Below are 13,801 nucleotides of genomic sequence, written 5' to 3' on the forward strand. Positions count from 1 at the left end.
GCAAGGTTGGAAGTGGGGCGCGAAGGTTGAGAGGGGTGCATCTGGGTGGGGGATGCAGAGTGATCTGCACCCCTCCGAAGGCAGGAGAGAGTCAGCTGTTTAAAAAACACATTGGTCACATTTATTGGTGCATGTGCTTCTTACAAAAGTGATGGAAGAGCAGCCTGTGCCCTGTCCCACTGGCTGGGAGGCAGCAGGGAGAGGGGCCGGGCGCTGGGACATTGCAGGAGCCGGTGGCCCCAGGGCAGGGGAAGCACAGCAGCCCCGTCCCACAGCCCCTCACAGCCTGGCAGGGCCTGGTCCCGTCACTCTTTGGCGATGGCAAACGGCTTCTCCACCTCGATGGTGCCACAGTCAACGATGGTGACGTCCTTGAGGGGCTTGTCCCGGCTGTCTGTCTTCGTGCTCTCCACCTTCCGCACCACGTCCTGGTGGAGCAGAGTGTGAGAGTGGGACACGTGGGCAGAGCCAGCTCGGCCAAGCCCTGCCCAGTCCCGCTCTCCCCGGAGCACCGACCCCTTTCCCTCTGCCATCCCTCACCATTCCCTCCAGCACTTTGCCGAACACCACGTGCTTCCCGTCCAGCCACGGCGTCTTCACGGTGGTGATGAAGAACTGGGAGCCGTTGGTGTCCTTGCCAGCGTTGGCCATGCTCACCCAGCCTGGCCCGTAATGCTTCAGCTTGAAGTTCTCGTCAGGGAAACGGTCCCCGTAGATGCTTTTTCCTAGAAGTAGGGACAAAAAGGCCAAAGTGGTTTAATGGAATATGTTGGGGTAGGGGTGATGATGGTGGCAGCTCCAGCACGAGCTGGGTGGGGGAATGAGCAATTCCAGAGCAGGGACTATCACTGCTGCCACAGGGATACATGAGCCTGGGGGAAGCACTCCAGGGGCTGGGCAGGGGTGTCACGCCAAGGGACCAGGGCAGGAGGCTCCCAGCACTCAGCTCTGCTCTGCTCTGAGGCCATGTCTTTGTGAGCTCCATGCCAACTTGGTTCCACCAAGCTCCAGCTCTACACTGGTCGCAGGCACAGCCCTGCAGTGGATGAAGTGCGGCTGCTGTCTCACTCCCAGACAGCAGCTTGGATCTGCCAAGTTACCTCCAGTGCCATCGCCGCGGGTGAAGTCTCCTCCCTGGATCATGAAGTCCTTGATCACACGGTGGAACTTGCTTCCCTTGAAGCCAAATCCTTTCTGGGGGTGTGGAGGGAGAAGATGGAGTGAGGCGAAGGGACAGAGCAGAGCTCCGTGCCCCCAGCGCTGCCCCAGGGCAGGACCCGAGCAGGGCAGGCCCAGGGCGCCGCGGGCCCCTCACCTCTCCGGTGGCCAAGGCCATGAAATTCTCCACCGTCTTGGGCACTGTCTTGCCGAAGAGCCCGATGACGACACGGCCCGCATCCTCCTCACCGATCCGCAGGTCGAAGAACACCTTGGGGGAGGGCGGAGGAAGGTTGGGGGGATCAGGTGAGTCAGACTCACCTTGCTGGGCCAACCCACCCCGAAAGTCCGAGGCACCAACTCCACCCAGGCCCAAAACCTCACCAGGTGCGGGTGGTCGGTGCCCACACCCCCGGCTGCATCCCCCCGGCAGCCTCACCACTCACCCCAGCTGCAGCCCGGGCTGGGCCGAGCTGTGGCGGGGCCGCCTCCCCCTTCAGGGCCCCGCGCCCGCCCCTCCCTGCCTCCCTCCCTGCCTCCCCCCGGCCTTGCCCCACCCTGCCCGTCCCGGACCCTTCCAGGGCCCCCCGCCCCACGCGGGCTCTGCCCCCCGAGCCTTTCCCAATCCCCCCGCCGGCCCCGCCTCGGCCCCCCCCGACCTTGGCGGTGACCTTGGGTCCCTTCTTGCGCTCGTCGGCGCGGGAGGCCGCGGGCAGCAGGAGCAGGAGGGCCGCGCCCAGCGCCGCCGCCGCCACCAGCACCTTCATCCTGCGCCGCTCGCAGCCCGGCCACAGCGCCCGCCGCGCCGCCGGCATCCGGCCACGCCCGCCGCGCACCCCCGCCCGCGCCGCGGCTTGGTACCGCCCGCGCCGCGCGCCCGCCCGCTCCGCCCGCCCGGGCGCGACCAAGAGGGTCCCACGGGGGGGGAAGGCAGCACCTTCCGGCCGGGCGGGATGCGGGCGTATGCCACGTTGCCCCTCGCGGGGCGGCAACGGCACTGTCAATCATGAGAGAACGCCGCGATGATTGGCCAATGAGGGGGAGGAGGCGGGAGGGGGGCGGGACCGAGGGTGGCGGCGGCCAATGGGCACGGCCGGGGGCGGGAGCTGAGGCAGCCGGGGGTGCTGTTCCGGCTGGCCCGCTTTGTCCCGCCGTGTCCGGCTTTGTCCCGCTGTGTCCCGTGTCCCGCTGTGTCCCGTGTCCCGTCGTGTCCGGCTTTGTCCCGTGTCCCGCTGTGTCCCGTCGTGTCCGGCTTTGTCCCGTGTTCCGCTGTGTCCCGTGTCCCGCCGTGTCCTCAGGGCCCGGTGTGTCCCCGGTAGCAGCAGCCGCGGCCCCCGGCGCAGGGGGACACGGAGCTCCCGGAGCCGGTGACCGCTGGTGGCCGAGCCCCGGCGGGCTCAGTGGCTGCGGGTCAGTGTCGGAGCAGTCGCGTTGAAGAGATGCCACCCGAGAGCCCAACCACCTTCGAGAGCAGCTGGCACTGTACCCACTCAGAGACACATGAACCAAAATGCTCCCATGCTTGGAACCCGTTCCACACTGTGATCTCTCGTGTGACATTTCCCCCCCCAATTCCCAGCCTTGAATGTACCATTTTTAGCATAAGCTTTAATTTCCCCCTCACAAAAATTTTTCTGGGGACGCATGCACTCGGACAAGGAGATGAACCTCAAAGGTTCCCTCCCTGACCCTTGGAACCCACATCTCCACCTTAGAGATTTATTTTTTTGGGGATTGACACTGACCCAGACCTGATGAAAACCTAATTCCCACATGTTCAACTAACTCCAGAATTTGCAATCACAGACCAGTTTGGGTTCAAAGTCAAACCCCTGCCATGGGCAGTGACACCATCAGTGATGGTGCTAAGCATCTGCAACACCACAGAAAATCCTGTGTGCTTCCAGCCTGGCCTCTCCAGGTATTTAAGAGGAATTAGGCCTTCTCTCACTCTCCACAGCCCTGCCAAGGTCTCCCCGTGGTCCCTTCTGCCTCAGGACAAGGCATCCTGCATTCCAGGATGTCTGAAGTGCTGTGCCCAGGGAAAAAGGAAATCAGTACCACCATGCCTTGGCTGAGCTCCATCGGGCTGAACCACCCACAGCTGTAAAGCACAAAGTGTTGAGAAGGTCCCACAAAGTCCCACCCATGCACTGTCCCCTCCAAGGAGAGCAGAGGGTGACACAAGCGCCCAGTAGAGCCGAAGGAAGACAAAACACAAGTGCCATAGTCAGGCTGAGGTAATAAATACTTCTATTCATGGAGAACAATGCAGCAGTGCAATGTTTTATTGGAAAAAAAAAAAAAAATCTCACTTGATACCTCAGAAGACTGCATCGCAACGTTGGAGGGCCGGGAGCCGTGTCAGAGGCACCTGCGCCAGGAGCCCCCAGGAGCCCTCCCCTTGCCTGGGGTCTCCCGGCTGCCAACTGCTCCCAGCAAGGAGAGGAGGGATTGCCCGGGTTAATGCCCTACATCCTACCACAGCATGGCTGGCTCAGTCTGGCTGTGTCTCCTTGTCACCTCCGAGCTCCCTGGGGACAGCGGTTCCCTCAAGCACAGGACTTGCTGATAACCTGCTTTCTTTTCTTTTCTTTTTTTTTTTTTTACTTTTTTTTTGTTAAAAAGCCACCCCACATCTTTGCCCTTTTTTTGAAGAGTCCAACGTACGATTATAGTGCAAGAGGGCTTGGTACAAGTGAGCATTACCAGCATGCCGTGGGGGGACAGTCCTCCCCTACAAACACATCATTGTAGGATTAAAAGAACACCGTATCTCCGGAGAGAAGCTGTAGTGGGTCACCATGAAACAGCTTTCAAACCGACCCACTTAAAAACAAGGTCAGGAAAGTTTCTAAACGATCAAATACATTCACTTAAAAAAACCAAAAAACCCCCAAATAAACAACGAAACAAAAGAAACCAAAAACATTTAGGAACAAAACCTGTTGAGATGGCCCCTTTTCCCCCCGCCCTCCCTCACCCTGCAAACACTTACATATGCTGCAACTACAAGCTGCTCCTTGAGTGGAGGCAGCGAGGAATGACCAAACACGGCAGGAGATGCAGAAGGAATCGAGTTCTGGTGACAGGCACTTAGTGGGGCTTGGGAGGGCAGCAACGGAAGTGTCTCAGGGCCAGCTCTGTTGGCAGCGGGCAGGGCGGCTCCCCAGGGAGCACCTGTGCCCCTGGACACCCTCCCAAGATGCCAAACCATGGTTTCCTACAGCAGAGAGAGGAATGCCTGTGCCAGAGACGCAGCTTCTGGGAACCACTGGCAGCGGAGGAGTTTGGGAAGATAAAGGTGGAATGTGCCCACGGGCCGTGTCCCTGCGGGAGGTGAGTGGTGCCCTTCCTGCCCTGTTCCCGCCCTGGCCCATGGCCTGGCTGGAGGAAAGCGCTTTGCTAAGGGGGAGGGAAGGAGGTGCATGCGTGAACCGAGGGCTCTGCGCCTCCATCACGCTCACCGGGATAAGGCATGGAGAGAACGCAGCAGAGAATGGGGAAGAGACGCCCTGCAGGGATCCTGGCCAGGACGGAGACTTTTCCACCCTGGCACCACACCAGTGTCTGCCTGACTCAGGAATGCATGAGGAGCAAGCCCAGAGCTTACTGCCCAGGCTGATCTCCTGCCCTCTAAGCCTGCTCCTACCCAGCCAGGGAAATGGAACCTCCTGGCAATGTTGCTCTGTGAACTCCAAGCTACATGGATTAGCATCAAACCCATTAAACGACAATGAGATCTAGTGTCTCCCTTTCCTCCCTCTATGCTCTCCACGATTTTTGGATAAGCCAGGCCCAAGTTTATGACAACCGAACTATTCCAGCCTGATCTGGTGTCACACATGGAAAGACAAAGTCCAATGAACCTACTTACAACCTCCCCAAAGCTGCTTGAGTTCTCCCACAGCCCTGCCACCACTCCAGTAACCCCTGTCAGCCTCATCTCCAATATGGGAAACATTGCAGCTGGATGCAAGATTTCATTGTTTTTCTGGGTGTGCAAAGCACCCCAAGCCCTTTCCTTGCTATTGGTTTGGCTCAAAGTAGTGCAGGAGAACCGTGGCTGCTGTGGGGGTGGGACCGGGTGGGTGAACTTGCACCTGCCCCATGCTCACAGAAAGGTTGTGAAGGCAATTCCAAGCAAGCCTATTTGACCATCGGGAGATGGGATCAGTGTTAAGGCATGAATTATCCTCTCCCCTGCTGGAGATGCTTTCCTCCCACTAATATGTTCTTGCAGAAGGTTCCCAACCAGCCCAAGGAGGGATTTGGGAAGGCTCCTGGCTATCCACACCAAGAAACGCCCACACTTCAGAAAATGGCTGTTTCTCAGGAACCTCAATCCTGATCTACCTCTTAGATCAGCACAAATTCCTCCAGTTTGGCAAAGGCCATGCCGCTCCCTCCAGCCCATGCTGGGCATCAGCCTCACCTCTCCTGGCCAGCTGGGTCAGGCACGGTGTAGGAAACCATGGAAAGGACATTCACTGGCAGCTAGGAAGGGTGATTGGAAATTCAAGTATGCTTTCCTCAGCGCGTGGCCCAAGGTGGGCGTCAGGAGCCCCAGACTGGCACGAGGGTTGTGGACATCCCCACCCAAGGGCATTTCCGTGCACCCCACCATCCTCCCCGCTGGATGTCTGCCTGCGCTGGCGTGGCCACGCAGAGATCCACAGATACAATGTGCATCTGTAAATGCTAAAAATAATAAAAAGTGCAACGACGTCAGCTTCTTTAAAACAATCCACACTGCTCTGTTACTGTCACAGGAGGGAGGTGTCAAGGGAGCCGGGGGAAAAATCCCTAACTGGAACAGTAGATTGCAAATTTCTCACAGCTTGCACATTACAGTGTAACTGTTCCCAAGGAGCCACAGAGAGAACCTGTCTCTTCCTGCTGCAGCAGTCAGGCCCTTCTCCTAGCAACTCTCCTGCCTGCCCCGCATCCTCCTGCCCTCTCCACAGCCAATCGAGCCTATGGAATTTCTTCACTTAATTAAGGAGGGAGGAGGACAGAGGAGCTGAGTGCAGGGGAGGGAGGGGAGGAAAGTGAGCAGGAACTAAGCACAGTCCTCAGGTTTGCGTCAACGATGCCTTCACCGTAAACAATGGGAAGGAGGGTCAGCCAGCCAGCCCCCCTCCCAGGGTGACCAAGACCTGAGCCAGCCACAGTCCTGGTCCCAAAAGGGGCTTCAGGCTTGGAGTGAATGAGGGAGACCATTCAGCAGATCCACCCCAGAGTGGTTTGTTTTGGAACGTTTTCTTCTCTTTTTGGTTTAAAATGTCACTTTTTTTTTTTTCTTTTGTTTTCATTTTCCGCTCTTCCTCCTATGCCTCCTCCTCCTCCTCCCTCCTAAAGAGAAGCCCCTTCCAGTAAGACAGGGCAGGAGATGCAGGTGTGGTGGTTCCTGCAAGGCCCAGGAGGCACCGGTCACTTGTGACGCTGAGCCGTCTTCTTCCGTTTCCTCTTAAAGAAGCAGCAGCACCTGGGGCACAAAGGACAAGGAGGGAGAGTCAGCCCTGCGCCCAGCAGCCTGTGATGTCCCCACAATGTCCCCATGATGTCCCTGCCATCCCCTGACTTGTCCTCATGCAACAGCATCTCTGCCTGCCCGTCTTGGGCCCCACCACACTGCTGGGACCAGGGGCAGGTGCTGGTGGGTGGATGACACCACCAGCCTGCACTGGGAGAGCAGCCACGGCCAGCTGGGGTGTCTCACTGCCAGGCTGCAGGGTGCCAGCCAGGCTTCTTCCTCCCAGCTGGGCTTCTCCCTCCCAGGCTCCACTGGAACACAAGGAGCAATCTGGGAAAGCAGTAAAACAGGGACCCAGGTGTCCACTCCCTCCGTCCCACCCCAGAGGAAGTGGACTGGGAAGGTGAGCTCTGGCTGCTTTTGCCAGCCACGAGACACACGGTTTTCACTACTGTTCACTAAAAAAACAAGTTCCAAAGAGACCTCGGCTCAGAGACCAGGTTTCTTTACTGAACCTTTCACAGTAACCAGAGCTTCCACCTTGGATCAATCACTCAGTGCTGGGATGCAGAACCCCTGCTTCTTCCCCCATCCGATGTGAGGGTGGTGCACAGGATTAGGGGAAGCAAGAAGGATGGAGAGTGGAGGCTGAGGTAGGGAGAGGAACGCCCAACGCAGCTGAACCGTGAGGAGCGGTGGGTTCCCTGTGGGATACACTGGGAGCAGTTGTCCAGATCCTAAACTCCTCCTGGCTTCCTGCAGAATTCCTTGGTGTTGAAAATGTATCTACCTTTCTACCCTCAGCCCACTGTCAGAATGCCCTGCACATCTGTGTGAGTCCTCCCAAGCTAAGCGTCTTTCTCCATCTGCTGGGACAGCTGTCCCCAGAGAAGCCTGGGTGATGCTGGAACACTGCTCCTTCAGGCTGCTGGAAGGGATGCCTGGATAAGCAACCAGAGTAGACCACTGAGTCTTAGATGATCCTGAGTTGGAAGAGACCCATAAGGATCATTGAGTCCTGGCTCTGCATAGGACAGCCCCAAGAATCCAACCACGTGCCTGAGAGTGCTGTTCAAATGCTCCCTGAGCTCTGGCAGGCAAACGTAAGGATGCAAAGTCTGTTTTATCCTACAACAATCTGTTGTAGGCTAAAAACATTCCAAACCACTCTAACATCTTCTCCAAACTATTTTTCACTGGGTCCTTCATGGAATGTCAGCTTTACACCCCTGTCCTCTCAGAACTGGAGGAACTCACCCAGATACTTGTTCCTGGGTGCACAAGCCTCACTCTGGAGTGCAAAAGCAATGTGTGAGCACAACTGCCACGAGCTGAGCCTGCCAGCACAGACTGACTGCTTGGGAGAACAAACAACTCTCCCTGTGACATGGAGAGCTCCCACAGCCCCACAAGAGGAGGGACCCCTCCCAGTGCACGGACTGATGTCCATGATTTGTCTCCAGGCTCCCGAAAAGGCCCAGTTTGGCGGTGGGATGAGGAGAAATGCAAAGCCCTTGTCCTTGCAGGGCAAGTGATGCCTCATTGCTGCCGACCCACCCTGAGGTGTTTTTCTGACACCTCAGCACCCCCATCCCAGGCTGGAACCCCCACCCCACGGCTGCTCTGGCATTCTGTTGTCTGGGGCCATCTGCCACCATGTCCTGCTTTAGCCTGCTGCAATATTTCTCCCACAGTGGCCACCTTCCTTCATGGCTTGTGCGATGGTGAGTAAGGGGGACGTCACAGGGAGAGGATGGAGGATGCAGGAGTGATGGTTTTGCATGCAGCGGGTAAGGGAAGAAGGGGCTGAGCAGCACTCGACTCCTTGGGCACCAGACAAAGGGAGCTGACTGACTTCTGGCTGTTTTTCCTTGTGACTGTCTTTTTAGGCTCTTACTCAGAGGTCCAGGGAAGGGTTCAGGAAAGGAAGTCCTGGCAGTTCAGACAGGCAGAGGCAAAACACCAAAATAAAAGGATAAGGCAGGCTGACAATTACAGAACGTGATCTCTCTGCATGCAGATGATGCCCAAGAGAACAGCCCCAGACTACGACATACAGAGAAGCCAGAGATGCCAGAGGTATTGGAGGCAATGCCTATGGAGAGCAGGGCAGAGTCAGTCTCCCATCCAACAAGGACATTCCTCGCCACACACGGGCTTGGCTCCCTTGCTCTGTGACAACTTCCACCCATCAGCCCACTGTGGAACCTACAAACTCATCTGAGTGTCTGCCTGGTCCTTCACTTCCTGGGTACGTGGTTTCCCCAGGGGGCACCTCCTGGGACAGCCTGAGACTGGGACACTACAGCTGCATCTTCAAAACTCTGATAAAGCCCCAAGATGGGCTTAGACCAGTGCTAATCCCAACCTTTCCACCTCTTCTTTCCTGGAGAAGCCCATTCACCTGCACCTCAGCTGGCTGGAAAGGAGCCAACTCCCACCTACCCTCTCTGAGTAGGGGCTCTGTCACTAATGAGGACTCCCTGGCCTTGTCCTTCCATCCTCTCTGGCCTGTGCTTCTCCAAGAAGAGGCTTGCCAAGGAAGTGACTGGCCCCTCCCCTCAATACTCAGTGCAGGGTTTTCCCTTTGTAACCGTCTGCGTGAGGAATTCCTGCAAGAGGCTCAGCCAGCCTTGGCCCGACTCTGCCCAACTCCATCAGGCATCATCTGCTCACAGACGTAAACGTTTGGGGGAGATGGAAAGCCAAATAGGAAAGGATTTAAATTTGATTTTGCATCCATCCATTCAGAGATCAGCCGAATCCCTCAGCCTAGTGTGGCTGGCCAGACAAAGCCCATGCCCTCCCCAGTATTGCAAATGGTCCTAAAATCAAAACAGCTCTGGGTTGGCTTTGACTTTGTGCCTTTTTAGCGTTTGGTGGGTTTGGTTTTGCCAACCCCAGTCTAGTCTGGTCCGCTCCCCCTTGCATGTGGACTGGAGAGAGGGACTCACCACAAGTTGAGCATTTTCAGGCAGCTACAGAGAGTATAGAGAAAAAACACAGAAAGGAAGAAAGAGCGATTAGTTCACAGAGGTGGGATGGAAGCGAGTCACTGCAGCCATGCAAACATGCAGTGCAGAGCGGCAGACACACACCAGGCCTGCCCGCCGCCCGCCCCGGCACTCACACCGCTCTGCCCTCGCCACCTCTTCCATGGTGCGAGGCCTCTGACCAACACCGCTCCCCACGGAGGCACCACACCCTCAGTTCTTATCTGGGGCTGGCATCAGAAAGGAACTCTGAGCCACCATCAGCTCTTGTCCCCTGCAGCTCCAGCAGCACAAGGGCCTGATGATGGATCTACACCTGGGACGTGCCCACCTGCGACACCCACTGCCAGAATCCTGAGCTTTTCTCCAGCACACTCCATTGGTATGGCTCTGTCTCTGGAGTGCCAGGGAAAGCCCATCTCACTACTGCATATCATCTCAAAACACAGAGCCCAGCTCCAGCTCCTGCCAGCTTTCTCTGGCACCCTTTTCTGCACAGCAGAATCCCAAAGTCCTTGGCCCTTTTTGTGTGCCTGAGGGGATTTGTGATCAGCGAAGTAAGGAAAGACAAAGCCCTCCCTGTGGCAAAGAGAATGAAGTGATATATGCTTGGGAATTACAAGAGACCCCAAACCTGTCAGTGCAAAGCAGTGTATGCTCTGCTTCCCAGCATCTCCAAAACCAATCTGGGAGCATACAAACCAGGGCTGGAGAGAGACAGGACAGCTCCACGTGCTGTGGGATAGGGCCTGGGTAGCACAGCTCCTTCCCATCTCGCTTGACGTCTCCCCAGCACACGAAGTGGGGGCTGGACCTGGCCTCACTGCACAAATATGGGCTGGAGTTGTTCCTGGATCTTCCTTGCACTGGGTTGTTGGATCAGAACTGTTGAGGATGACAATCTGCCCCATCCTAGGAGCCACATGCCTGGGGGGAGCCCACTCCAGAGCCCATGATGTCAAGCTGGTGGTCTCTGCTGGCCACACAACCCATATCTAAGAGGAATGTTGCCCACTCTGGAAGTTGATCCTCAAGATCTCCCCCACCCTCCCAGCTTGATGAGGAGCCTACACCAAATCCAAGGCTTCTTGGGCTGGGAGGAGAAGGTGTGTCTGTGGCTGCTGGGATCAAGGCCAGGCTAGCTACCAGTGAGCAACATCCCACACATATGGCTTCCCAAAGGGCTGGGGAATCCCCAAGCAACTGGGGAATAGAGAGCAGAAGACCTTCAGGACAACCAGCACAGATGACACATACCTAGGGATCTTTTCCATCCATACACCCTTCCTTACACCTGCCACTTTTCCTCTTCATACAGAAGTGCCCGCAAAGGTTGAGGCAAACAACGGAGGACAAGTGTCACCAGTATCACCCAGTCAAACAATAGATAGGCAGCTGGGCCATGTCTCAGCACCGACCAGTTCACAGGCAGCCCTGGGTGTACTGGCCCCTCATTTGGGTGGTGCCAGAACTCTGTGGTGACCCTGCAGTGACAGGTCCTGGTTTAGTTCAGAGGCAGTGAGAAGGTACAAAAGGTGACTTGATGGTGCCGGATACAGGACAGGAGGCAAAATGGTCAGAGCAGCAGCTCTGACAGCAGCTCTCACATCTGACCTCAAGCTACAAGAGAGGTCAGCTTAGAGGGAGCACTTTCTCCTCCACATGCTGCTTCTGGTTCCTCTCACTCAGCTTCTTAGGGCTGAACCAAGAGAACCCCCAGGGAGAACAACCCATCCCTGCAAGAGTTACTTCCAGACTGTTATGGATACATGTCACCCACCTCTCACAGCTAGAAATGAAGTGAAAATTCTCAGACCAATGATCTCTTTGCTGAGCTATGCTCGAGCTACTCCTACACTCTCAGCACAAAAGCACATCGTGTTCTCCCTCTGCAATGGGGGTTGCTCACCGGGATTCCTGAGATCTGCTCCCGGTATTTTGGTATCTGTGCTTCTGAAATGTCTATCTGGCAATACATGCTCTGAGTAAGAGTTATGTTCTCCAGGCATGACAAGTGTCAAAGAGAAGCAGCAGCAGCAGCAGCACTGAAGGCACCATGCACAAAAGCAGCAATACGCAAGGAAAAGGGCATGGGACACGAGCGTTGAGGACTTTGCCACAGAAAAATGTCCCCAGTCGCTTCCCAGGAGAAGGATAATGACCACCCAGTGGAAAGCCTGTTGTAAAGCAAACGTACTTAGCTTCCTCCACCACCTCCACCTCCGCCTGTGCTGTGATGGGTGCGTTGGAGTGTGCTCCTGTTGGGTCGTCCACGTTCAGCTCCCCGTTGGTTGAGCTCACCACCTGCAACACAAAGGAACACCCCGTTCACGAGGCTCCCCTGGCAAGGGCTGCTGAGTTTTGTGGGTGTCTTGGAGTCTCCAGGCTGGAGCAGCCAAAGCAGAACAGCCGGCAGGGGCCTGTGTATGCTCCCTAGCTCACATTCCTGTGCCCAGCACATGACTTGGCATCGAGAGGCTCCTCTGGGAGTGCAGGCACTGGTGGCAGCACTGATTGCCAGCCCTGTCTACACACATGAGCTGCACCATGCATTCTCCTGACACTTCTACAGGTGAGCAGCTCAGTCCTGTTGCCTGACAGTACTTATGGGGAGAAGCCTTAATCCTCAAGTCTCATTCTCAACACAGCCAATTTTGGGAATTATGTCCTCGCCCCAGAGCTACTGATGTAATCTCTCATCTCTTTTTGCCTCATACCTGAGATGATGGCTCACTCCAGCTTTTCCATTACAGGGATAACCTTCAGCTCACAAGCTCCCAGCACTTCACTGCTGGGAAATTAGGATTTTTCTTATTTTTTCTTTCTCTCAGGGAATTTCGTCGCATTTGTTGCCTAAGATATGGTAACAACCAGAACTTAAGAGACAAAATAAGTGGCCCAGCAGGGTGAAGTGTGCAGCTGGCTACTCTCTCAGCTGGCAGCTTATCTCTTGGGAAAGGCAGAGATACTGCAAGATTTTTGAACAGCAGAGTTGCTGCTACTGTGGGGAGAAGCTGCTGTCACAGCTGCTGTGCTGTGGAGCCCAGTCCTGTACTGCTTCTTCCTTACTGTGGGTGAGCCTTTGCTCGTAAGAGCGGCTGCAGGACTGGGACCTTACATCCAATAGCACCGGAAAGGACCCTCATCATCTACTCGGGTGCCTCAGGGGAAAACCGGGACCCTGAACCCCTCCCCCTTCCCAAAGGGCACATCTCTGCTGCTGCTCTACCCAGTTGTTTTCTGCTGCTGCCTGGAGCTTTTCTGTTCCACTTTAACCCAGCACCAGGTGCCCTCTGGGACACCCCGCAGCTGCTGCTATGGCTGTGGAGTTTCTGCTACATTTTGTTTGCCACCCCAAGGTGTGCTTGCCTCTGCCATTCCAGCAGCCACTCTGACGTTCCTGCTGCAGCTCATTTCACCATCCAGACAGGCACTGGGACTTGCTGCCCCAGTGGGTTTGCAAAGGAAGCGCCTTTTCCGTGTTTCACCTGGATGTTAGCACAGGCTCCTGCATCTTGCTGTGAAAACTGGGAGCTGCTCTTGGCTCGAGAGCTGTAAGTACACCTGGTTTCCCCATCCTGTTCCTCCTCTTAGCCTTTCTACGAGGTAAAATGAAACATCTTGCATGGGGTGGGGGCAGGGGTGGTACCTGGAACTCCTGGTGGCTCCAGATGATCTGACCACAAGGGATGAAGGGAAGGAAGCTCTTGAGCGGATGTCCTCTAGTCAGCACATTATGTTAATTTTGAACACACACTTAATTTGAACACCAGGAGCTGCTGTTTCTGCCAGCCAGGCCCCTTGGGCTCTGCCAGGACAGGTTAGAATTCGGCTCATATGGTGCTCAGAGCTCTCCTCAAGTGACAACTCCATGGTCTTCATGCCTTCCCTTACTCATCATGCCTGGGCTGCCTCAGGTTCTCCAGACCCCCATGCTTCCCATGCAGATCTGCAGAGCGCTGGCACTTAATTGAATTGTTCCCAGGGCTCTTCCCACACTTTTTTCAGCTACTTGTAAAATTCCATATTAAATTCATTACATGCTTTGATTTTCCTCCTCACTTTTCACATGTCACCACTTAATTTTCATGTGGTAAATTCTGCCTTAAAGGGAATGGTGACTCAAAGCTGCTGACCTGCCAAGGTCCAGCATGAGCTGGGGTGTCTGCTGAGG

General features: G+C 55.8%; 2 protein-coding genes across 4 annotated transcripts in view; both read right to left on the minus strand.

Moving 5' to 3' along the window:
• Window positions 1-98: 98 nt before the first annotated feature.
• Window positions 99-1,987, minus strand: PPIB (peptidylprolyl isomerase B). Its single transcript, XM_021554264.3, has 5 exons — window positions 1,818-1,987; window positions 1,316-1,429; window positions 1,101-1,194; window positions 541-725; window positions 99-428 (listed from the first exon to the last, which is right to left on the minus strand). Exons 1-5 carry the CDS (start codon window positions 1,971-1,973, stop codon window positions 306-308), a joined length of 672 nt encoding a protein of 223 aa, XP_021409939.1. The 5' UTR covers window positions 1,974-1,987; the 3' UTR covers window positions 99-305.
• A 1,407-nt stretch (window positions 1,988-3,394) lies between these two features.
• Window positions 3,395-13,801, minus strand: part of CSNK1G1 (casein kinase 1 gamma 1) — a 96,274-nt gene continuing 85,867 nt past the window's right edge. For 2 of the 3 annotated variants that reach the window (XM_021554254.3, XM_077785865.1), the window contains 3 exons: window positions 11,825-11,931; window positions 9,589-9,612; window positions 3,395-6,646 (listed from right to left, as the gene is read on the minus strand). In XM_021554254.3, the coding sequence (XP_021409929.1) occupies window positions 6,592-6,646; window positions 9,589-9,612; window positions 11,825-11,931 (186 nt within the window). In that variant the 3' untranslated portion in view covers window positions 3,395-6,591. The remainder of the gene's footprint in view (window positions 6,647-9,588; window positions 9,613-11,824; window positions 11,932-13,801) is intronic. The other variant, XM_021554255.3, reaches the window with a different exon arrangement.

This window comes from Lonchura striata, chromosome 11, assembly GCF_046129695.1.
Source record: "Lonchura striata isolate bLonStr1 chromosome 11, bLonStr1.mat, whole genome shotgun sequence".
Lineage (NCBI taxonomy): Eukaryota > Metazoa > Chordata > Aves > Passeriformes > Estrildidae > Lonchura > Lonchura striata.